This window comes from Geospiza fortis, unplaced genomic scaffold, assembly GCF_000277835.1.
Source record: "Geospiza fortis unplaced genomic scaffold, GeoFor_1.0 scaffold5, whole genome shotgun sequence".
Lineage (NCBI taxonomy): Eukaryota > Metazoa > Chordata > Aves > Passeriformes > Thraupidae > Geospiza > Geospiza fortis.
Genome location: NW_005054421.1, coordinates 3,818 through 29,334, shown reverse-complemented (window position 1 = coordinate 29,334; position 25,517 = coordinate 3,818). Strand labels below are relative to the sequence as shown.

Below are 25,517 nucleotides of genomic sequence, written 5' to 3'. Positions count from 1 at the left end.
GCTCCCTTCTCCTTCAGGATCTTCCCATGGGTTCTCAGACCTGGACCCTCCCTGCCAGTCCCTCCCGGGGATCCTCACTTGTTCTCTTTTGCTTCCCTGCTTTCCCGGCCGGTCTCCTCACAGAGAGCCAAATATGTAGTACTGCGAGGCTCACATTCGCTTCAGGGCTCCAGGCTACCCAGCCCTCATCTCAAATACTCCACACACACACACACACATGCAAGCACACAGCCGCCCCCCTGCCCAATCCATGGTACTCACACAGTCCGCTTTTCCTCTTGGTTCCTGGGCACAAGACGTTTTACGAGCACTTTTACCTTCAGCTGGCACTCTTAAAGGGAGCCTTTTTGTGTGCTTCCTATCTCTTCTTTTGTTTATGCTTTATCATAATTGGAACTCCTTCTCCAAGGGAACCGAGTCTAACCTTGGGATCACTTTAAAGACTGGTGGGGAGCTCCTTCCCAAGACTAGCCTCCCTTCCCCCAGGCTGGAGTTCCTGGGTTTCATCACCAAATTGTTATGAATGAAGTTCTATATGTCTAATTTAATAAACAACAAAATTGAATTTAGCAGCAATTTTAATTGAACAGCAGTTTTACATAAAATGAGTACCATCAAGTATATAAAATATAATGAAGCATATACAAAAATTTGGCAGTGATTAATTAAGTATGATTAAGGTTCAGATAAAGCATAAGTAAAACCGACCAGGGTACAGGGGTGGGGGGGGGTTTCTTACCTTGCCTCCCTTACAAGGAACAATGGAATGCAAACACAGCTTATATACTGTATGCACATACATATTCATCAATATTTTCCCACAAATCTCCTATTTTGGATTCTTAAAATCCATGTCACTATACTGCATAGCACAAGTTCCGCTAGGGGTCTTCTGGTTTTTTTGGTGGTCTTTTGAAATAATAAGGCTCACCATCTTCCTCACTGCCCCCTGAATAACCTTGCAGGTTGTGCATATGCATTAAGTTTTGTGTTATGTAAAGTAAGCCTTATGTTCCAAATTAGCCTTATTATTTCATAGATAAGACCACTACTCTACCACTACATATCAGGAATCATCCCAACTTTGCCTATCCCAAGGCTGATTCTATTTTAGGACCTAGCTTATCTCAATACTACATCCTGTATCCTATTTTTCACATGTAACAACTGTAAAGGGTCCATCTGCTTTCCCATTATTAGCAAATATTTTCTAAAATATCAATATAGTTACAATGTAGTTAGCACAAATCATATCAATTTATCACGAAGGTATATTGGGGGCAGATGAGGGAAGCTGGAAGAGATGGCGGGGGTAGGGGTTTGTTGTACTGGGAGAGACTGGGGATGCCAGAAAGCATTCTGGGGGCGACTGGGTGGTGCGTACTGGCATGTACTGGTGGACTCAGATGTCCGGGAACCCCCTGCCCTCTGTGGCACCAAACATCCGGGTGCCAGAGGCTGGGGGAAGGGGGGACACGGAACCACCCATGGCAGGACAGGGCAGGGACAGCCCTCCCCACGCCCCCACTGCCCCCCAGCATTTTCCCAGAATTCCCAGGATTTTATCCCAGGTCACCCACAAATGTCGTTTTCTCCCAGGTTTCATTTTGGGGGTGAAAGCACAGTTTTGGGACTTGTAAAAATCCAGGTTTTCTGGATCCGAGGCTGTTTGAGGATGATGCCAGTGATAGGGTCTGGCCACCCAGGTGAAATGTCAATTTTCCACATCACTGGGTGGGAAGAAAGGCAAAATCAAGGGGGACTTTGTGGCAGTTTCCCTCAATTTAGGGTCTTTTCCCTCTTTTCTGGACGGACTTGTTATGCCCATTTTTTAACTAATTCCCCTCTGTTGTTCGTCTCTTTCTCCAGTTTGAGAGTCTATTTCCGCTTTTTTAATTCACTTTTCCCTTATTTTGGAATCTTTTTTCCCCCTTTTCTTATGCTTCTCTCCTACCCCTCTTCCCCCCTTTATGGGGGGTTCTTTCCCCCATTTCTGGTGTCACTCTTTTTTGTCTCTCTTTTCCCCCCTACTTTTTTGCGCTCTTGCTCCCTTTTTAATATTCCTTTCCCCCATTCTTGGGTCCTTCCCTCATTTTTGGTCTTTCCCATCCCTTTGAGTTTCTATTCTCATTTGGGGGACCCTTTACACCTTCTTTTCTCCTTTTTTGATCTCTTTCCACTTGTTTCAGTTTTTTTCCTCTGTTGGCTCCTTTCCCCATTTACATGTCTCCTTTCCCATTTTTTGGGGTTATTTCCCCCAACCCCGCAATGCTCTTGCTCCTTTTTTTGGTCTCTTATCCTGAACTTTGGGTTCTTTCCCCAGTTTTGGCTCTTCCTCCTCTTTTTGGTCTCCTTTCCCATCTTTTCAGGGCTCTTTCCTCCCTTTTGGGGAACTCCTTTTCCTCTTTTAAGTCTCTTTTTCATCTTTTGGGCCTTCTTTCCCTTCTTTGGGGGATTCTTCCCCTTTTTTTAGGCTAATTTTTTCCCCCTTTTTGGCACTGTTCCCCCTAGTGCCACCCCCAAGACACCCCAATCCCCCCTCTCCCAGTGTCCCCCTGGTGTCACTCACCTGGGTGATTGTGGATGTGACAGCCTGATCAGAGAGAGAGAAAGCTAGATAAGTTTTCTCAGAATCAGCCTGGGAAGGTTTAGGGAGCTGGGTATAAACAATGACAGCCAAATATTAAAAAAGCCTTCAGGTGGTGTTTTTCTACTAATCTGTTTTTCTCATAAGATTGTTTACAAATGGGTGTCTTGTTAATTAGCCAATCAGGTGAAATGTATTGATTAAATGACCAATCAGGTCCACCTGTCGCAAACTAAGCTATAAAAGAAGTGAGGATGAAATAAACGAGTTTATTTTTGCCACTTTGCTTTCTAATCCAACTACGTGTCATCTCTGACTCAATGAAGGTGACAGGTGAAGTCGGGTGCCCGCCAGGCCTCGGCCAGTGCCCGTGCGTCGCTCGTCACCGTCCCGTCGGGTCCTTGCAGGTCATTGCCAGCGGCACTGTCGTAGTCACCACAGAGGCCACAGAGCCTCGCCCGTGCCTCCCTGGGCACCTCCACTGTCACCCCCACGGCACCCAGTTCCACCAGAAATCCTGGGGTTCGACTGATTCGGAGGGTCGTGCGTGTCTCTGTGATGGTCAACGGTCCCGGGAACTCCGCGGGCAGGGGAGTAGGGATCCCATTAAGCTGGAAAACACCGAATTAACAGAGAAAAGGGGATTTGCGGAGATACAGGGGTGAAGGATAGTTGGAAGAATCAGGGTGGAAAAGAGGGAGTTTATGGAAAAATGATGGGATGCATCAAGGCATGGTGGGGGTAGGATGAGGGACAACCCACGTAGGCGATTCTCTGACATGAAATTGGGAGAATAAAGAGCAATTTTGGTCAAAATTATGGGGTGTGTCAATTTATGGATGTCTCTTAGTGACCATGACCCACTCAGGCGCTTCACTGGCAGGAAACTGGGAGCATAATAGAACATTTTGGGAAAAATTAAGGTAAGAACATCCTGTGGTGCTGGCAGAATGGGACAACCCATGTGGACTCTTACCAGGTCTGAAATTAGGGAAAAAATATCAATTTTTTTTTTATTAAAATGAAGGTTAGAAGGATGTTTAGGGTGACAACACGCAGTGGTGACAGCATTTTTGGGTACCAGCCAGGGTGGTGAAAACTTACCCAGACCTTCCTGTTCCTCTGCACGGTGATGAGGCCGTGGGGGGTGAAGAGGTGAAGTGCCACCACTGCCGGCCGGTCCCCAATGTCCCTGACGTCCCCCAGCAGCCGGAACCACACGGGGTCCCGGGGGTCACACATGCTGGCCACCACATAGATGCCAGTGACCAGGGTGGGCCCAGTGACACCATCAAAGGTGACAAAGCGAGTGGCAGGGGACAGAGCACAGCGCCCTGGGCGTGCAATGCAGGTGTGGGTGCCATCACGGAGGCCGCAGATGTGGCCGAAGGGGCAAGTGAAGGGGCGGCACTGGAGGCCCCCGGGCCCCCGGCAGGTGCAGGATTGGGAGCAGTCAGAGGTCAGGATGGTCTCAGCGATCTATTTTCCATGGATAAAATGTGAAAAGTGGGGAAAAGTGGCCTAAAATGGCCAAAACATGGGAATGATGATGCTGTGAGGTCTCATGGGAGGAAGGAAGGGGGCCCATGGCTCCCATATCCCCTGTATGTCTCCATATTCCCATGCCCATGGGGACCACCAGCATGTCCCCAGCATGTGGCCATGTCCCCATACATCCCCATGTCCCCCATGGGGGGCACACTGGGGGGACTGGGACCTGCTGGGGGACACTGGGAACACTGGTGCAGACACAGGGAGACACTGGGACATGCTGGGAGACACTGGGAAGGACACCAAGTTACCCCACTAAGAAACTGGGATGCATTGGGAGGAACTGTGGAGGGAACAGAGACAAATTGGGAGGGACTGGGAACACTGGAGAGGAAACTGGGGGGGACTTGATTGCCCTGGGAGGGACTGTGGACAATACAGGGAATACCAGGGAACACTGGAAAGGAGGAGAGACCCTGAGCTCTCACCTTGAGGAGAGACCCTGGGCTAAAGGGTCCACTGGGGGATGTGTTTGGGGAAAGTGGAACACACAAGGAGAAATGGTGACATGGGGGATGCTGGGGTGTACTGGGAGGGACTTGGGACACTGTGGGGCCACACTGAAGGGACCCAGGATCATCATGGGGAGCCTGGAAGGAGCTAGGGCTGGAACTGGGCTGTACAGGGAGGCACTGGGGCCACACTCACCTGGAAGTAGCGCCCCTGGTGGAGGCAGCCGCAGGTGCCCGGGAGGACGCAGCGGGCCCCGTCGAACAGCAGCCCCTCGATGCACTGACACCCCTCAAAGCAGCGCTTGCTGCAGGGGGGCGGGGCTGACACACCCGCACAGGTGTGCTCACAGGTGCGGGCACACAGCTGGTAGTGGCTCTTGGGGGGGCAGGTGAGGGCTGGGAAAAGGAGGGAAGAAACAAAGGGAGTCAGTGGGGGGCAGTGGAGCTACTGGGGGTCATCTGGGGTCATTAGGTGTTTTCTGGGATCAATGCCATCCCATCTTTGGGGTGGGTGCTCCCATGGGGCTCCCATTTGGAGATGAGGGGGCCCCCACTGGTTGTACAGGGTTCCACCGGCGGACACAGGCTTCCCATTTTGGGTGGGGGATCCCCTTTGGGGGTGTGATTTGGGCATTCTCCAGATGGGGGCTTAGCAACGCAGACATGTACCCCTTTTTCCATGCAGGAATGAGACCCTGTTCCATTCCACTCCCCCAGACCTCCAAATTCCCACCCCCACCAAAATTTCCACTCCCTGCAGAATACCTGTCCCCACAAAAATCCTGACCCGTGAATTCCCATCCTCACAGATTCCCAAATCCAATCTTCCTGCCACCTCAAATTCCCAACCCCCTCCAAAATTGCCAAGCCCTCCATGTACTCACAGCAACCCGTGGCCTCCCGCCACTCCCGGAGTGCACCTCCAGCTGCCTGGCATGCGGCCGCATAGCCCTGAAGGCCGGGGCAGGGGTCTCCATCCCCCCCGCACACCTGGCGCTCACAGGTCACCAGGTATGTGCGGGGCGGCACCGCCCCGTGACACCCCGCAAAGGGTCCCTCAGGGTCCATAAGCACTGCGCAGCGCCCCGCCTGGGCCGGGGAGCAGCTGGGGGCGGGCGCCAGGCGGGTGCAGTTTGGGGCGGAGCTGCCCAGAGCCTCCCCGTCAGAGTCGTCGTCGTGTGGGTCCCCGTTGAAGTTGCCGCAGAGGCCCCGGGGGCGGTGGGATGCGGGGGGCAGTGTCAGCACCATATACGCGTTGCCATCATAGAGGATTTTGGGACCCCCCTGGACCTGGAGCAGCCGGTGGGACCCCACCTGCGCCACCCCCACTGTGCCCCCACACAGCCACAGTGGCAGCAAGTGGCGCTCGCCATCCACCTGGGGGAGACAGGGATGAGGATCTCGAAAGGGAAGTCAGACGACCAAGGGTGGAGTTAATCCCCCAAATTAGGTTTTGCATCCCCAAAAACAGGGTTTGCACCCTCAAGACTAGGGTCTGGACTTCCTTCTGTGCACCTCAAACCCATGGTTTACATCCCAAAAAGGGATGGTGATTACACTCCAAAAAGAGAGTTTTCAACCCCAAAATCATGGTTTCCACCTCAATCACAAGGTTAGCACACCAGAAAGGATCTGTACAGCCCAAAAGTGGTGTGTGTACCCCAAACAGGGTTTGTACCTGCAAAACCAGGCTTTCACCCCCAAAAGCACTGCCCCCAAAACATGGCTTGCTCCTGAAAAACAGGTTGTGCACCCCGAAGTCAGAGCTTTCACCTTAAACAAGGCCTTTCCTCACTGCTGCACCTCCCAAAATCCCATTTCCAACCCCTTTTTTGCCCCCCAAGTATCTTTTTGCCCCCAAAACCAGGGCTTGCAACCCCAAGCCCCCAGGGCTTCCACTCACCATCACCTCCCACTGCTGTCCCCTGTCCATCACCACAGTCACCCCGTGCGCCATCACCGTCACCCGCTGCACCTCTGTGTCCTCTTGCTCCAAGGCCACCGTGGTAGGCTCCAGCTCTTCTTCAGGCTCACCCCTCTCCAACTCCAGCAGTAGGAGGGTGCAGGACCCCCCAAAATTCCCCAGGTGCCCATCAAAGGTGCTGTAAGCCCCTGCCCCCAAAACCTGGCACTGTTTGCAGGTGCGGGGGTGGCACCCCAGTACCCCATCCTGCACTGTGCACTCCTCATCACTGGAGCAGCCTGGAGTGGGGTGACACTCTAGCCTCCCATTTTCGGAGCAGATGCAGCGCTCAGTGCAGGGGGGCGCAGGGTAAAACTGCTTTCCCCGGGGGTAGTAGCGGCCCTCCAAAACACAGCCACACTGGGGGAGGGGCACACAGTTATCCCCACTCCGGAAAAATCCAGGATCACAGAAACAACCTTCAAAGCATGTGGAGGCATCAGAGCAGTCCTGAGGTCCAACTTCACCTTGGCAGGTGGGAGGGCAGGGGGGGCCGCAGAGCTCATAGTGCTGGTTTGGGGGGCACACAGGGCCTGTCAGGAAGGGAGAAGGATTGGGAACACCAAAACACCCGCAAAAACTCCCTGCAAAGCCTCAAAACCCTAATGGACACCCCAAATTCCCATGGATTTCCCAAAACTCCCTTGTCTGAATCCTAGAATCCCTCATCCAGGCCTCCCCTTGTGCAGACCTCAAATCCCCCATGGACACCCCAAAACTCCCTGTGTTGACCCCAAAACCCCCACTAACACCCTAAAGCTCCACAGGGAGACCCAAAAACCCCTGGGAACACTTCAAACCTGCCATGGAAACCCCAAAGCCCTCACAGACAGCCCCCACTCCCTCTCCCCCTGCCAGACACCCCAAATACCTCCACGGACAGCCCAAAACTCCTTGCCCAAATCCTGTGTCCTTCTCTGCCCTCCAAAACCCCCCTGCACTCTCCCAAGCCCCCCAGGTCCCCCCATACTGCAGAAGGCAGCCGTTCTCCACGGCCGCACGGCAGCGCCCTGGCTCTGGCACGCAGCAACATAGGTGGCAATGGCTGGGCACACGGTGTCCTGGTGTCCCTCATACAGGCAGGCATCAAAGAGACAGTCATCCAAGTAAGGGCTGGGGTCGATGATGTCATGGCAGGCAGCAAAGGGCCCCTGTTTCTTCCCCAGCAGCCCACAGTGCTTATCCCCATGGTAGGCACGTTTCTGGGCATCACTGCACACCTGGCAGCCCTCGCTGCACCCAGCTGAGCACCCAGGGACATCTCTGACCTTCCAGCTGTCCCCTAAGTGGGTTTCATTGTCAGCATGGTGGCCATCACGGGTGACAAAGTCGTCGTGGGGGTCACCATTGGCGTTGCCGCAGAGGCCACAGACAGCGCCAGCGTAGGTGTTGGGGATGATGACACGGGCATAGCTGTACCAGTCAAAGGTGACAGTGACACCCATCTCAGTGGTGATGAAGCCATGGACACCACGAAGAGACACCTGGAGCTGATGGTTGTGGGTGAAGGGAAGGTCCAACAGGACACCATTAACCTGACAAGAGAGTTGCAGGTGGCATGAGGTCACCCAATGAAGTTGAAACCCATCCAGGTGTCATAGAATGACCTTGAAGACCACCTAGATACCACATGATGACCTTGAAACCCTCCTGAAGACCATACAATGACTTGAAACCTAACCCAATGCCATGGAATAGCCCTGAAACCCACAGATGTCACACAACGGCTTCGTAGCCCACCAAGACACCACGCAATGACTTTGAAGGCCACCAAGGTGATTTTGTAGCCCACCCAGACACCACCCCAATGACTCTGAAACCCATCTAAACACCATACAAGAATCCTGAAACACAACCAGATGCCTTGAAATGACTTTGAAATCCACCTAAACACCTTACAAGGACCTTGAAACTCCACCCAAGTGTCATGTAATGACCTTGAAGTGCACCTGAGGACCATACCGTGACTTTGAGCCCTCACCAGATGCCATGCAATGACTCTGAACCACCCCCATCATCTCCCTCATCCCTACCTTGACCTTCTGGGGATGTTCCTGGCTGAGGCTGAGGGTCATGTTGTACACCTCCATGGTGACCACCTTGGTGAAGGAGACCAGGTGGCTGCCACGGTGATTGTTCTCCACAGTGACAGCAAAGGGGATGAGGGTGGGGTCAGTGGAGCAGAGCCCAGCTAACAGGTAGACACAGGTACCCATGAAGTCGTAGCGGCGCCCGTCGAAGGTGGTGTAGTGGGGGTCACCAGTGGCCACACAGATGGAGCGTCTGTTGGCCACGCACCGCCGCACGCCCTTCACCACTGCACACACCTCACCCGGCTTACAGCCAGAGTCCTCGCACACCACCATTCCCAGCTCCATGTCACACCTGCACCTGGAGTGACAGGTGTCATCGCCCCAAAACTCCTCACCAGGATGGTAGTAGCGGCCATCACGGGTGCAGCCACAGCGGGACACCGGCACGCACTGTCCGCCACTGAGCACGTGGCCAGTGTTACAGGCACAGGTCTCCACACAGGGCTGGTCACAGGCGGCTGGACTGTCCCAGTCGGAGCAGGTGGCTGGACAGGCATTGCCACAGGGCTCATAGTGGCTGTTTTCAGGGCAAGGTAAGGCTGCAGGGGCAGGAAACTGGGATGAGGGAGGGATTAGGGGAGTGGACAGCATTCAACAGAGTAGGTGGGGATTGGGAAAGGGCCTTGAACATGGGGAAGGGTCTGGAAAACAAGAACAGCCTGGATTGCAAGGAGGAAGGTCTGGGAAATGTGGGAAGAGACTGGGACAAGTAAGATGAGGTCTGAGTAAGATGTAGCAAGGGTCTGGGCCTTGTGGGATGGGGTCTAGAATGCACAAGATGAGGTCTGGAACACAATGATAAAGGTCTGGAGCATGTGGGAAAGATCTTGAAAATGTAGGATGGATTCTTGGAAAGATGGGGTGGGTTCTGGGACACAAGAAGCAGCTGGAGCACCAGGAGAACTTCCAAGGATCACCTGAGAGATTTGAGGGTTTCAACCCAAGATGCATCCCACACCAATTCGCCTCCTCCCCCACTCTGGCTCCTTCCCTTCTCAAAGAAAACCCCAGCCCTTACGGCATCCTGATGGCGTCCTCCAGTCATGGACCATGGCCCCATGCTTCTGACATGTCGCTGCGTAGGTCTCCAGCACCTGGCAGAGGATTGACCTCGCCCCATTGCTCAGACACAGGTCAGACAGGCAGTTGCGATAGAAGTCATGAGGCTTCACTATGTCGTGACATGCTCTGAAGGGCCCCTGGAAGGATTTTTTGATGGTCCCACAATAGTGGTTCCCGCCATAAAGCTCCTTCTTTTTCTCATCACACACTGGGCATACTCCATCACAATAATCCCAACAAATTTGGTCATCATCCTCAAAGTCAGCACTTTTCCAGTTTTTGGCCCATGTGACAACTGCAGTTATGTTGTCACCAGCCTCGGGGATGTCATCAAGGGGCTTGAGGTTGAAATTCCCGCAGAGACCACGGACGTGGCCATAGTAGCTGCTGGAGAGGTTGATCTGGAGGTGCCAGTTCCAGTCATAGGAGACCTGGAGACCAAAATCTGTCTCCAGAGCAACACGGAGCCCACTGGGATGGACTCGCACCTTCCCGTCTGCCAGAAGCACAGGGAGCAGCGTCACCTCCCCGTTCACCTGCCAATGGCCCAACATTCCCAGTTATCTCCATGTTTTATTCTCAACGTACATCAATATTTTATTCCAAATGTATCCTAATATTTTATTCCCCACGTATCTCAATTCTTTATTCCCAGCATATTCCAACACTAAATCCCATCATATCCCCACATTTTACATTTTACATATCCCAACATTTTATTCCAGGGATATTTTATTACTGATAGGTCCCAATAGTCTATTCCCACTATGACCCAATATTTTATTCCCAGAATATCCTAGCACTCCACAGTATTTTATTTCTGTTGCATCCCAACATTTTATTCCTGAAATATCCTAATATTTTATTCCCAGTTTATCCCAACATCTTATTCCTGTTTTTTCCTGACATATCCCAATATTATATTCCCAACAAATCCCACCATCTTATTCTAATCTTATCACAACATTCTGTTCCTGACATATCCAAATATTCTATTCCCCATATTTTGTTCCTACCATTTTCTCGACTTTTTATTCCTGACATTTCCCAACATTTTATTCCCAAAATATGTCAATATTTCAACAATCAGCCTCCCAATCTGACTGATTTATCCCAAAATAACATTAGCACTGCTGGATGAAGAAGGATGTAGGGAAGAGCTGGATAAAGCAAAAAGTTGGGAAAAAGCCCAAATTCTCACATTTCCACCCAACTCACCCGGACTCTTCCATTTTCATTCCGGTGGAAGGAGATGTGTTGTCCATAGACATCAACTTTGACCAGGGAGACATAGGACACAGATTGGATCCCACCACGGATGTCATTCTTGGCCTGGACCCTGAAGGGCACCAGCCCAGGGTCATTCCCATGGGATTCAGCCATGGTGTAGGTGCAGGTTCCTTGGAAGTCAAAGTCAAGGCCATCAAAGGTTCGGAAGTGTGGGTCACCCCATGCCCAGCATGTGGCGACCAGGGCTGGGACACAGCGGGATTGGGCACCACGGGGCCGACAGCGCTCCTTGGGGCGGCAGTGCAGGGACTTGCGGGGGTCTGGGAGGGGAGGGAGAGCAAGGATGACCCATGGGCTGGGTGTAATAGGAGATAAACATTGGGGGAAGCCATGGGTTAGGCAAAAGGATGGAGAAGAAAGTGGGGGGAAGTCATATAAGAGAGACAACTGCAAGATGGAAAATACCATGGAATAGGAAAAATCACGGGATGGAAGAAACTATGGGAACAACCATGGAAAGAACCATGGGAGAAATCATAGCATGGAAAACCATGGGAAAAACAATGAGAAAAAGCATGAGAAAGATCATGGAAGAAACCATGGGATGGGAGAAAACATGGGAGGAACCATGGGAAGAATTGTCCCATCCCCTTAGAGGCAGAATTCTGTTCCCTCCACCTCCCCTTCCTTTTTTTCCCCAATCAACCCCTCAATCTCTCCCAGATCCACTTTGCATCTAAAACTCCCTTCTTCCCTCAAATTTCCTGACTTTTTTTGATGCATCCCAAGACCCCTTCCTGGATTTCACAGAATTCGTCCTCAGTGCAAGCGTGGTCATGGCAGGTAAGGCCCTGGCCAGGGACACAGGTGCAACGGTGCTGGCAGTGATCCTGGAAAAGCATCTCATGGGGCTGCGGGGGGGAGAAGGGAGAAAGGGAAATCCATGAAAATAGGAGATAAAAAGAAAAAATGCAGAAAAAAGGACGTAAGTACAGAAGAATAGGGAAAATAGTGAACAAATTGCTAGGCAAAGGGATGTACATGCTTACATTCCATATAAAAAGGGAAAAAAAGGGTAAATGCAGGGAAAAAAAGACATAAATGTATAAAAATAGGGGGGAAGTGCTGGGGAAAAGCATAAATAAAGGAAAAATGGGAAAAATGCAGAAAAATAAATGCAAATGCAGAACACAGAGAAAAATACAGGCAAGAAAAAAGATGTAACTGCCTAGAAATAGGGGAAAAGAAAGGGAACAAAGGGGAAATACGGCATAAAAATAGGAGGATGGAAAGGGGAAAATGCTGGGAAAATGAGAAAGAAAAGTGGGGAAAAAATGCAAGAAAGAAAGGTGTAAATGCATAAGAAATAGAGAAAATGTGGGGAAATTAATTTTTAAAATATAAATACGTTAAGCCAGGTAAAAAAAAGAAAACACCACGAAAACAGAGATAAATGCAGAAAAATATGAGAGAAAGGAAAACAAATGCATGAAAAATATAGGTAAGGACATAAAAATAAAAGGAAGAAGGAATATAAGCAAAAAGGAAGCAAATGTATAAAAATAGAGAGAAAATGAAGGGAAAAAAGACACAAATGCCTAAAAACAGGAAAAAAGGCCAGAAAAACTACCTTATAGTATTCCCCATCCCTAAAGCATCCACAGTAATCCTCAGGAACGCATCTGTGTCCGTCAAAGACAGAACCCTGGTGGCACTGGCAGCCCTCAGTGCAGGTTTGGGGACAGGTGGTGGTATTTCCAGTGCAGATGTTGGCACAGGTGTTGGTACAAAGGGAGTAGGTGCTGTTGGCTGGGCAGGTGGGGGCTGGAATTTTCATGGAATCATGTATTGAGTTGGGTTGGAAGGGACCTTAAAGCTCATCCCATCACCATCATCCCATGTCCTGTGTGTCACCACTGTCACCCAGACCCAAACAAGGAACATTCCCCACCTGTGCCCCCCCAAACTCCAGTATCACATGGAGATCTTCCCAACTCCAAAGAGGGGACATTTGCCCCTGTGCCCTCCCAAACTCACGGCAGAAGGATGATGTCCTCCAAGCCCCCACGGTGACACCGGCACCTTGGCATGCAGTGACATAGCTCTGGATACTCTGGCACAGGACATGTGTGTCCCCTCCCATCATACAGAGGTCATGGATGCAGGATTGGGAATACGGGATGGGGTCAATGATGCGATGGCAGGAGCCAAAGGGACCTTCAGGGGCCGTGAGTAGGCCACAATAGTTCGGTTTTTGGAGGACTGCCACTTTCTCCTCTGTGCAGGTGAGACACTCATCCTTGGGACAGGTGTCATTGCAAGGTGTATCTGTTGTTTTCCATGCAGATCCAAAGGCTGTTGCATCTGGAGCCAGCCGGCCACTGGAAAGCTGGAACTCATCATTGCCTTGGCCATTGTAGTTGCCGCAGAGGCCACACAAGCGCCCCATGTACATCTGGGGGACCGTGACCATCACGTGCTGGATGAGGTCATAGTGGACAACGAGGCCGAAGTCAGTGCGGAGCAGGACACCTGTCCCATGTGGGTAGACCTGGACCTGTCCCTCACTCAGGATGGTGGGGAGGTGGTGGGAGATGGAATCCACCTGGGATAGAGAAGGAAGAGTCCTCCAGTGAGGAGATGGAGGAGATGGGACCAAACATTTGAGGGAAACACCTTCCAAACAATATTCTGACAGATTTGTGGATCCCACTTGGAAAAAAAAGTTTGGATGAGAATGGATTAGTCTTGGAGATGGGGTGAGGGCTCCCCTCACCAAGGAAACAGAGTTTTGGGGTTGATTGAGGTAGAATGAAAAATTTAGGGAAAGCAACTTCCAACCAAGGTTTTAATGCATTTACAGATCTTGCTTAGAAAGAAAAGTTGGACTGGGATGGGAGATGGGCTGAGGTGTCCCTTCTATAAAGAAACCCAATTTGGGGGGATCCCATGAGATCTGGAACATAAAGTGCCACGTTACCATGACATCTGCCCTTTTTCCTTTTTTCAAGGTCAAGGTGACCCCATAGACTTCCACAGACAACGCTTGGATCCCGGAGACCTTCCCCTTCTGCCGTGCCTCCTTCTGGATTGTGACCATAAATTGTGTCACGTTGTCACTTGTGCAGGTCTGGGTGAGGATGTAGGAGCAAGTACCAGTGATGTTGAAGGCCAACCCATCAAAGGTGACATAGGTGTGGTCACCTGTGGCTACACAGGTGCTGGACAGCTGCAAGGGAGACTGGATGACATCACTGATAACATTCCCATGGCCACCATCAGGACAGGAAGTATTTTGGCACTCCACAGTGCCACCAGAGAGGCACTGGCACATCTCCTGCGCTGTGGGGTAGAATGTCTCCCCCTCTCTGTAGTAGACTCCATGGTGGCTGCAGCCACAGTGGGACATGGGGACACACTCATCACCGCTGAGCATGAAGCCATCCTGACATGTGCAGCCCTCGCGGCACCGCCCTTGGCATGTGGCAGAGTCAGTACCGCAGGTGTGCTGGCAGGTGTGGGAGCAGAGCTCATAGGAGCTGTTGGAAGGACAGGGAATATCTGCCGGGAAACAATGGGATTCATAAGGAATCAGGAAATTCCAAGTCAAATCCTGGAACATTCCTGGAATTCAGGTGCAAACTTCACCAAATACAAGGTTTTTTAGCCCATGGCAAAATCTCAATTTTCACCCCTGTGTACGTGACAAGGGGAATCATCAAATGACGATCCAATGATTATCTGATGATGATCCAATGATCATCCATAAGGAATATCCCAGCCCATTTCAATAGGAATTCTTCCACTAAATCACCCAAATTCTCACATTTCTATGGAGGAAATGTAACATTCAGTCAAAGAATGGGATCACTCCACATTGGGTCCTCAACTGATCTCCAGGCTGAATCCCTTTAACCTAATTCCACTATTTTTGGTACATTTTTTGATGGTTCTCCCTCTAAATTATCCACCTTTTAGCCAACACTAGGAAATTGGAGATTTTGAGGGGGTAAATTATTCCAGATGAGACAACTTCTTCCTTAGGAAAGGTTTAATTTGGGTGGATTATGGGATCAACCAAAACTTTGGGCAGAATTCCCACTGGATTCCCATGCACCTCTGGGTTGTTCATACATGCATTTGGAGCAGACTTGAGGATCCTTTGGATACTGCTGAAGGAAAAACCCTCCCATTGTCCCAACTTACGGCAGAAATTATCTGTCCTCCATCTCCCGATGGACACACCAGCAGCCTGGCATGCAGTGGCATAGAGGGCAATGATTGGACACATCCCTTCTTCCTGATCAGGGAACAGGCATGAGTCATGGATGCAGCTCTGGAAGTACTGGTGGCCATCAACATGACTATGACATGCTCTAAAAGGTCCATCCACTTCCAAAATAATTTCACATCCCGTCCCAGAGACTTCCTGCTGCAGCCAGGAAGGTGCAAGGGTGCTGGAACACTCCACTGTTGACCTCTCACGACATCCTGGGACATCCGTGACCTTCCAGCTTCTCCCAAAGGCATCTGGGTCTGATGTCACATGGTTGTTCCTCATCATCATGTCATCACTTGCAGCACCATTGTAGTTCCCACAGAGCCCACATAGGGCATTGGTGAAGCCACTGGGCACCATGGTGGTGACATGGCTGTACCAGTCATAGGTGACAACAAGGCCAAAATCGGTCACTACCACCGCGTCTTGCCCATGACGATAGACAACAATCTTTCTTTCACTGTAGTGATATGGGAGATTGATCAACTGCTCATCAATCTGGGGAGAAAACCATAAAAATTGATCAACTTTGCAAACTATTTTCAACAGCCAGAGCAATCAAAAAGCATCAATTTAATTAAATTTTGAATTGAATTAAATTTTGGATTTAAGAGAATGAGAAGGACCAAGTCCCAAGAGGAGGTTGATCAACCACTCCTTGATCTGGAACAGCCAAATTATGTTGATTTAATTACATTTCAGATGTTAATGGGATGAGGTTTGGGACAAGGTGGAGAATGTGGTGAAAAATGAAGGGATCATCTCCTAAACTCACCATGATTTTTCCAGGATGTTCCCTGCTGATGCTGATGGTTTTGTTGTAGACTTTGACTGTCACCATGGCAATGGACAACATGAGGTTGTCACTTCGGTGGCCATTCTGCACCAACACCTGGAATCCCACCAAATTTTGGGTGTCCTCACACAACCCTACCAACAGGTAGACACATGTCCCCTGGAAAATGAACCTCTTGCCGTCAAAGGTCTCATAGTGGGTGGCTCCAACAGCAGTGCAGACCCCAAAACTTTTGGGATAACAATCCTGGATCTCCTCCTCCACCCGGTATTCCTCCTCAGTGCCACAACCAGAATCCCAGCACACTGCCTGTCGCTGCTTAGTGTCACACACACAGCGTTGGGTGCAAGTGAGGTCACCCCAAAATTCCTCGCCAAGGCCATAGAAGAGACCCCGAAAGACACAGCCACATTCAGAGGGGGGTATGCAGGTGTTGGCATCAAGGACAAGGCCCTCGTGGCACACGCAGGTGTCCACGCAGGTGGTGACAGCGGCACAGGTGGATGACACAGCAGGGATGTTGCAGGTAGGGAGGCAGGCGAGGCCACAGGTGCTGTAGGTGCTGTTGGGCGGGCAAGTGAGAGCTGGACAGGGAGGGAGACAGCGGTCAGGGTGGGGCAGCACATGGTGGAACAGACTTCTTTGACTATCTACGCAGATATCCTGGAGTCTCCATGGATTTTATGGAGTCTCCATGGACTTCCTAGGCCTTCTACCTGGACATTCGGGAGTCTCTGAGGACTTCTTGCTCAGACTTTCTAGAGACTCCACAGACTCTGTGGACTTTCTACATGGGATGTTGCAGTGTGTTGCAACATCCTCTTTCTGCTATCCCAGTCCCCCCCAGGTGTGGCAATGCCTTCTCCCTTCCCCTCTCCTTGCCTCCTGCTGAGAGCTGTCCATCAATCTCAGTAGGCCAGCAATGCCATTGTCTGATTGGCGAAGTTCAAAAGATGCCTCTCAGCCCTGGGGACAATTGGGCCATCCAAGTGTCATTTGTCCCCTGAGCCTTCCCCCCTCCTACCTGGTTGGTGGCACACCTATCCCTTCCCTCCCCCTCCCCTCGGGCTTAAAAGGACATTGAGACCATGCAGTTGGGATTTGGTGGAGCAGTTACCAAGATTCAGAGATCAGTGACCCTGGAATAAACTCTGGATTAAACCCTCTGCAGAATCCGTCTCCTTTTCATCTTCACCTCGCCTAAATCTTCTCCATCAGAGGTAAAGCCGGAGTTCCTGCATGTCTGGACTTGTTCCAAGTGCCAGCTGCAATTTCCAGCTAACCAAAGGTGTCTCTCAGGTGAAACACCACAGCTGCCGCCTTTGGTCAAACAGCAAGGGCCAGATGAGCCCAGGCACGTTCCACCCGGTAATATTGGGATATTATTCAATAATGGACTTTCTGGAATCTCCCTGGACTTCCATGGATTTCCTGCTTGAATCTGCTGCCATAACCTTTCCCAAACCATGATCCTATGGATTGTTAGTCCCACATTAATTAGGCTCTGCCCACCCCAAGGAGTTTTTCACCCAACCATCCTCTACTCACGACATCCCACTGTTGTCCTCCAATCGGAAACATTGATCCCCTCCTCCTGGCAGTCATCAGCATAGGTCTCAAAGGCATGGCACAGCACATCACGATGTCCCTCATTGGCACACAGGTCATAGATACAGTTCTTCACGTAGATATTAGGACTGATAGTGTCATGACATGACCGGAATGGCCCAGAATGTTGGGACAACTTCCCACACCAGGCCTCTGCCTTGTATGTCACCACCTGGTCCCATCTGCACCGCCCACAGTCACCGTTGCAAGTGTCCTGGCAGTGGCCACTCTCACTGCTCACCTTCCAGCTCCGCCCAAATTCCACAATATCCCACACTTGTTTTCCATCAGGAGAGAGAGTGTCATCTTGGGGATTCCCATTGTTGTTCCCACACATTCCGCAGACTTTTCCAGAAAGAGCAGCCGGAAGTTTGATCACTACATGATCATCCCAGTTGTAGAGGACTTTCAGCTTGAAATTTGATTGGATCAACATGGATTTACCCTTCTGTTGGATGCGGAGCTTCCCATGGGAGAGGGAGATGGGAAGGTGCGAGCGGTGGTTGTTCACCTGGAGGACAACAAAAACCATCAAAACAACCAAAATCCATCAAAATTGGGCATAGAGGTCAAGAAGACTAGAAGTGTTTTCATGCAAGGGTTGCCTGCACACCAGCAAATCCCGAAATTATTTAGGAAAAGACCCTCAAGATCATTGATAAATATGTAATTTCAGCAAAATTTTTAAAAATTGGGAAATTATGATGGCTTACCCTCACCATCCCATTCTCTGACTGGACAGCAGTGATGGTGACATTGTCGACATGGATGGTGACGGAGCTGATGGAGGAAACTTTGGAGTTCTCCTTTTCCTTCTTTGTGACCTCAACAGAGAAGGCAGGAAGGGTGGGATCGGGGTCACAAATGGTGGTCAAGGTGTAGGCACATGTTCCCATGAAATCAAAGGTTTTTCCATCAAAACTGTGGTAGTGTGACCCGCCAGCAAGCCAACAGGTGGAGAAAGTCTCCTGCATGCACTCTGGTTGTCCATCCACCATCTCACACCTCTCCTCGCATACCAAATCATCACAGGAGTGTGGTGTGGGGACTGAAAAAAAGGGGAAAACCCATGAACGGTCAACCATACAACACCCAACCATTGGGGTCATACAACAGTGGACTGACTGTACTCACTGGTGGCACAGAGCCCTGGGAAGCCATATCCAGTGTGACTCTGGAACCCAAATACCAGGAGCCCAATGGGCACCTGCGAGTTCTCAGCGCTCTGCATTTTTGCTCTCACAGTGATGCTGGCCCAGGAGAAATCTGTGCCAGGAATGGCCTGCCATGCCATGGTGTTGTCTGGCTGATGGTTGAGGGTGGTGGTGGCAGTGGCAGTGGTGGGTGCAATGAGGATGGCATGATTATACTGGCTGGGCACACTGCTAAAGCGGAATGCAGTGCAATGGGCAGTGACAGGTGGGACAACAAGGAGGAAGGGATCTTGCCAAGACGACCCGCTGAAGAAAAACACCACCTGCACTGCCACCACCGCACTGATGTACAGGTGGGAGTTACGGTTCAGCACAAATGTCTGCCCCTCCCCTGCCGCCATGGCCACAGTGTCATTCCCACTCCTGGTGTTGTAGGTGATGGTGTTATCTTCATCTGTCACCACATAAACGAAGTCAACGTCTGTCTGCAGTGGGTTGGGTGGCACCATATAGCTCGTCCCCCATGCTGTCATTGGGAGGAGCTGCTCCACCACGAAGTCAAAGCCAGCAGACACCTTGACACAAGTGTGGCCACTGAGGACGGCCACAGGGGTGTCGGCCACCACAACTGTGCCAGTGAAGTCCTGGCTGCTCTGGAGCTGCAGGCTGTGGTAGGGCTGCAGGAATAGGCGGAGCACGGCACCAGGGACGTAAGTGGCCCCAGCATAGTGGAAAGTGGCAGTGGTGGTGATGCTGATAGCGGTGGTGGTGGCACCAGTGGCCACCACAAACTCAGTCAGGCCATAAGTGTAGTTCCCAACAGGTGTCACTACATAGTACCTGGTGCCCAGGCTCTCCATAGGTAGGAGGGCGGTGGCACCCACAGTGTAGCCCTTGGTGCTGACAGACACCACGGAGATGTCAGCGCTGGCCTGGACCACCACAGTTTTATGGGAAGTGTGGCTTCCAGTGAGTTCCAGGTTAGCAGGGAGAGGCAAGGGCACAGTGACATCTGGCCTCAGGGTGATGTTCTTGGTGACAGAGCTGCCACGGAGCGTCACTGACACCTGGGTGTCAGCAGGGCCATAGGAGGTGAGCAGCAACTGCAGGTATGCACTGGGGGACTCATCATCGTTCTGTGGGAACACAGCCAGGAACTCCCGGCCCCGGTAGCTGGCACTGGAGAGTGCTGGGAAAAGAGGGGGAAAAGGGGGCTTTGGTTAGTTTTTATGTTAACCAAGGGGTTATATAAAGGGGGCTTTTATATTTTTATATCAAATCTGTATGTGTTTGTATATAAATTTTCCTATTTTTCAGTAGGAATTGTACTGAAATTACATTAAAGATATGACTGCGGTATCCAATTTATAGAGTTCATTTTTATATATAATCATAATATAAATTCTATTTACAGCTTGTTATGTTAATAAACAATATTTATATTCTATTAACAAATTATTAAAATACATAAATGTGTTAAAAATATGAAATAATGTTGTATTATTAACTAATATTAATTACATAAAATACTATTCCTTAATACAACAATATTACTAGCTATTTATATTATTATACCTTGTGTTCATGATATATTACTCGTATTATGTAATATACTTTAGTATATTACTACTTATTAGCACACTGATAAAATATTAATAATATAGGACTCATATATCAGTGAAAACATGTCAATTACATTTCAGCCTGTTACTGTATTGTGATACTTTTTATCCATTATATAACTTCATTATATAATTTTCTATGTCATTATTATACAGATTTATTAATTATAAAACTGTGATATACACTACTTATATTTAAATATATAGTAGTATTTTTTCTATTACTTTGTACTTAATTTTGATAGAAATATCAGCAAATATTTAATCCAACTCCATAAACATTAAAAATAATTAAAGTAATATAATAATAAACACTGTGGCTATTGAATTTATTTCAGTATTAATAATAGTAGAAAATAAATTTACATGTTATTTTTATATTATACAGTAGATGATTTATATTTTCTCTACAAAATTATACAGATAATGATTTTAAATCATTTTATTTCTTCTTTTCATAGAAACGCTTTGGGAAAAAAATTGTAAAAACCAAGCAAAAATAAGCAATAAGGTGCAAAATTACAAAGGTAGAGAATATATTAGAGACCAGAATAGAAATAATATACCATTATATTCTACTATATTGCAATATAATTTATCATTATATGTAATTAATATAACAATTATAATAGTAGATATTACATTGTCATGCAGAATATGATAATATATAATTATGTTAATAAATATTATATGCATAAATTACATACTGTTATAATACAATAACAATGTCATTCATACAATATTATGCAACTCTACATCATATTATATTGTAAAATAAGAATTGTATTATATAATTATATTTGTAGTAATTTACATCTATTCTATAGTTTATATCTTAATAACTAGATACAGTTATATATAACAGCAATATATAGTCTGCTATATTAATAAATGCCGTAATATATGAATAGAAAATATATTCCGTTCTCATACTTCACATCTTTTGTACATCCATATAAACTTTTAAATAAGTTTATACTGAATTTTCATAGAAATTTTTACTAAAAAATGCAAATCAAGAATAATGATAATAACAACATAATTATAGCATTATAGATCATATGTTGTACTTTTTATAATTACAGTAGAGATTACATTATATATTCATATAGAACTGTTGTAGTGTGTGTATATTATTAATATATCCACAACACATAAAAATATAGATAAGTAATAATAAGCAATTACTGTCCTATTGATCAATATGATGCTATTCAATTACACTATTTAATATTATTATTAGCTGTTGCAGTGTGATGTAATACCCTGTTTCAGCCATCCCAGCTCCTTTCCCAGGTGTGCCAATACTTTCTCCCTTCCCCTCCCCTTGCCTCCTGCAGAGAGCTGTCCGTCAATCTTGGTAGGCCAGCAAGGGCATCGTCTGATTGGCGAAGTTCAAAAGATGCCCCTCAGCCCTGGGGACATTGGGCTATCCAGGTGCCACTTGTCTCCTGAGACCTCCCCCCTCCTACCTGGTTGGTGGCATACCTACCCCTTCCCTCCCCCTCTCCCTGGGCTTAAAAGGCACGGGGACCACGCGGTTTGGGGCTCTGTTGGAGCTGTTGCAAGATTCAGAGATCTGTGACCTAGGAATAAAGCTCTGGATGAAACCCCTCCAGCAGGACCCGTCTCCTTTTTCCTTCATCCTCACTTAAAGCCTTTCCACCAGAAGTAAAACTGAGTTCCTGCTTGCCTGGACTTGTCCTCCCAAGTGCCAGCTGCAACATACAGCTAACCAAAGGTGTCTCTGAGGTAAAACCACCTCAGTTGCTGCCTCTGGTCAAGCAGCAAGAGCCAGACGAGCCCAGGCACGTTCCATCCAGTAATACTGGGATCATATTTCAATAATTAGCCAATTAAAATTTTATGTATTTTTTATAAGATAAAATGCATATATAAAAATATACATTATATATAAATATATAAAAGAAGAGTAAACAAAAGATACTTTAAGTGGATCAAAAATATTTTCAGGGATTTTTTAATGCTACAAAACAACAAAATAGCCATTTTTTGCCCCCAAACAGATTTAAAACAGTGGGTATCTTCTCCCAGTTAAAAGGGAGGAAAAAAAAAAATCTTGAGATTGGCAGGGAAAAAAACCAGGAAAATGAGATGAAAATTGATAAAAACTCAGTGTGTATATAAAAACCCATCATAAGGATTTTCTTTAATTTAAAAAATAGGGAATTGGGGGTGTTAGATTAGAAAAATAATTCTGGTGATTTTTTTGGAAAAAAATGGAATTTGAGTGTTTTGGGGGAAAAACAGGGAATAATGAGGTTTAACTTTGAATAAAAAACAGGATTAAAGGGGGCTTTCTGAAATAATACATGAATAAGAGTTCTGTTTTTAAAAAAGGGGGATTATGAAGAAACATTAAGAGGGAAATGAGCAATTGGAATTTTAATAATTAGAACAGAGTGAAAGAGGTTTTCTTCTTTAAAGTACCTGAAACCTAAAACAGAGTTCAAGAGGGCTTTTTTTCCTCATTAAAGAATTTTTTAAAATAAAATTAAACAAACAAAAAAAAAAAAAACCCAAGAAAATATTAAGAGAATAAAAAGTATTTTTTTCTTTAGAACACTACGTAAAAATTGGGTTGATAAAAGGTTTTAATGACAATTAGAAAAAGCCAGGAAAATAAGGAATAAAAGGGTCTTTTTTTCCCTTAAGAACCAACTTCTTTTATTTCAAAAGAGCAAATAAAAGGACTTTTTTTTTCATTTAAAAACATCTTTAAAAAGTAGATATTTTTTCCCTGGAAGAAAATACAGTTCCAGCATATAAATCTTGGGGTTTTGTCCTGGAAAAACACTAAAACTAATCCCTAGAATTTTAGCTAAAAAAAAAAACAAAACAAAAACAAACAAAAAACCAAAAAATCACACACACAAAAAAACCCAAAAAAACAAAACAAATCAAAAAAACCCAAAAACCCAAAACCAAAAAGTAAACCAAAATAACCAGGACAAAGTGCACTTTTTTTTCTGTAGAAAGTGAGGGAAAAGGGGATTTTCCCCATGAAATTATAGAGGCATTCATGAAAAAAAGAAGATTCTAAAGGCTTTTGGATTTAAAAAATATTTCAAAATGGGGGTTTTTGGTTAAAAATAATAAATCTGCAACTGAGAGGTTGTTGGAGAAAATGCAAAATGAGGGAAGAGAGGAATTTTCAGGCAAAAACAAGCCCAGGGACTCAGGATTTCATTTTCTGTGCTAAAAAGCCTGGAAATATGTACAAAATCCAGGAAAATTGGGGATTTTGTGTGGAAAACAGCAGTTTTACTTACCATAGAATGGAAGGAGGAGCCACCATATCCCATCTTGTGCCATCCCTATGAAAACCACCGAAAATCACTAAAAACTGTTATTTTATGGGAAAAATCCATGCGAGCCCTAGGATGTCTCCAGAAGCCTCAAAAAACCTCCAAATTACCCAAAAATGCCTTTTTTCAGCACATGGAAACCTCTTAGGGCTTATTTTGGCCCCCACTGCCCCAAAATGCACTCCAAACATTTGAAACTATAAAATTTTTGTCCAAAATTCTCTACATTTGGATCAAAATGGTTTTTCTTCCCAAATTATCCCATTTTGGGTCAAAATATATTTTTCCCCCAATCCCCCCCCGCTGGTCAAAATGGCATTAAACAGGGATTAAACATCCCCTTGAGGCCACAGCAGAGTCTCCATCTATATCATGTTCACTCTAAAAACAAATGAATTTTAACTAAAATCACCTAGATTCACATCAAAATGGGATTAAAATGCTGACACAGCCCTCCCACCAACCCCTGCCCTTGATGTCACCTCAATACCCCATTTCCACCAAATCCACACTAAAACTTCATGGAAATGATGAATTTTTCCCCAAATCCCCCCAGTTTCAGTCAAAATGGGTATTTTTTTTCCCAACATCCCCCAAATTCAGATCAAAATGGGGCTCAACATCCAGGAAAACCCTTCACTCACCTTGTCCCACACAAAACCTCCCAAATGCTGAATTTGGTCTCAAAAAGGTGAAGACAAAACCCACCAAATTTTGGGCATGATGAGGACAAAAAACTCTGAAATTTGGGAGAAAAATGTACAAAAAGGGCAAACCTCTGAGATTTGGGAAAATAAGTGTTTAAAACCCAACATTTTGAAAGAAAAAGGGTTAAAATTATGAAACTTGTGGGGAAAAGGGGGCCAAAGTCATATAACTGGGGAAGGGAAAGGGTAAAAAAATCTGAAATTTGGGCAGAAAAAATCCTCAATTTCTGCCCATCACCAAACAACAAGGAAAACCAGGAATAAACAGGGAATTAAGCCTCCCCACTCTTCCCCACTCACCAGCCCCTTGGCAGTTCAATTCCCGGGCCCCTTCAGACACAGAGTGTTCGTCCCAAAGTCACTCTTTTTATACCCAAATAAAAAATCCCCAAGCCACAGGCAGACATAGACAAAGCACTTGTCCCCAGATTGCCCTTTTTATCCCCAAATGGGGCTCAGCCACAGCCAAACCATGCAGATTTGGGCAGATTCAGCAAAATTTCAGGATGCAAAGTGGGGAGGAGGGGCCATGGGGGCATGATCCACAGTTCCAGAGAATTTGGGAACTGGCAGCTGGATCCTGTCACAGATAGGATGTGACAGAGTGGAAAGCGAAAGAATTGCTGCTCCCACGGCGCTCTCTGAGTCCATTGAAAAGAATGAGGGATTTGTCTTCGCAAACAAACTGTGGGTCTGCTGATGAACAGAAATGGATACTAAGAGATAAAAGAAACAATGGGAAGAACCATACACTCCATAGGAATTTCATTGACACAAGGAAAAGAAATAGGGGGGTATGCATTGGAAGGGGGTCTTTATTCGGTGATTCAGGAAGACTGTGCCTCTCAAGCACCCCAGACAATGGGGAAAGAGAGAGGGAAATGCAGCACGGAAATCAGGATAAAAAAAAGGCTGCGTCCTCCAAGAATTTGGCAGACCCCAGGGGAAATGCCCTTTATCTGAATAAAATTACAGCACTCCTCTGTCTCCTTTTTGGAAATAAACCTCTGGTGTTTGTGGGTCAATTCTCCTGACACTGTGACCCTGGGGAAAGGACAAACCAAGTCCAGATGTTTTTTATCCA

At 47.3% G+C, this 25,517-nt stretch overlaps 1 protein-coding gene and 1 long non-coding RNA gene across 2 annotated transcripts; both read right to left on the bottom strand.

Annotated features, from left to right (window-relative positions):
* Nucleotides 1-2,904: 2,904 nt before the first annotated feature.
* On the bottom strand, nucleotides 2,905-19,635 carry LOC102041582 (IgGFc-binding protein-like). Its single transcript, XM_031061646.1, has 18 exons — nucleotides 18,756-19,635; nucleotides 18,335-18,669; nucleotides 17,562-18,132; nucleotides 15,993-16,597; nucleotides 15,145-15,715; nucleotides 13,919-14,499; nucleotides 12,976-13,543; nucleotides 12,569-12,762; nucleotides 11,708-11,849; nucleotides 10,927-11,258; nucleotides 9,665-10,244; nucleotides 8,587-9,185; nucleotides 7,524-8,088; nucleotides 6,494-7,086; nucleotides 5,475-5,967; nucleotides 4,787-4,986; nucleotides 3,692-4,066; nucleotides 2,905-3,198 (listed from the first exon to the last, which is right to left on the bottom strand). Exons 1-18 carry the CDS (start codon nucleotides 19,633-19,635, stop codon nucleotides 2,905-2,907), a joined length of 8,478 nt encoding a protein of 2,825 aa, XP_030917506.1.
* A 119-nt stretch (nucleotides 19,636-19,754) lies between these two features.
* Nucleotides 19,755-24,762, bottom strand: LOC115948524. The gene is made up of 3 exons (XR_004082342.1): nucleotides 24,734-24,762; nucleotides 23,691-23,735; nucleotides 19,755-19,964 (listed from the first exon to the last, which is right to left on the bottom strand). It is a non-coding gene; the product is annotated as an uncharacterized LOC115948524 (long non-coding RNA).
* Nucleotides 24,763-25,517: the final 755 nt, after the last annotated feature.

Coding starts and splice junctions, on each gene's coding strand:
- LOC102041582 (XM_031061646.1), bottom strand. CDS start 19,635: ATGGAGAGCCTGGGCACCAGGTACTATGTAGTGACACCTGTTGGGAAC. Junction 8,089..8,586: donor AACATCCCCAGAAGGTCAAG/GTAGGGATGAGG, acceptor CTCTCTTGTCAG/GTTAATGGTGTCCTGTTGGA. Junction 3,199..3,691: donor AGAGGAACAGGAAGGTCTGG/GTAAGTTTTCAC, acceptor GGTGTTTTCCAG/CTTAATGGGATCCCTACTCC.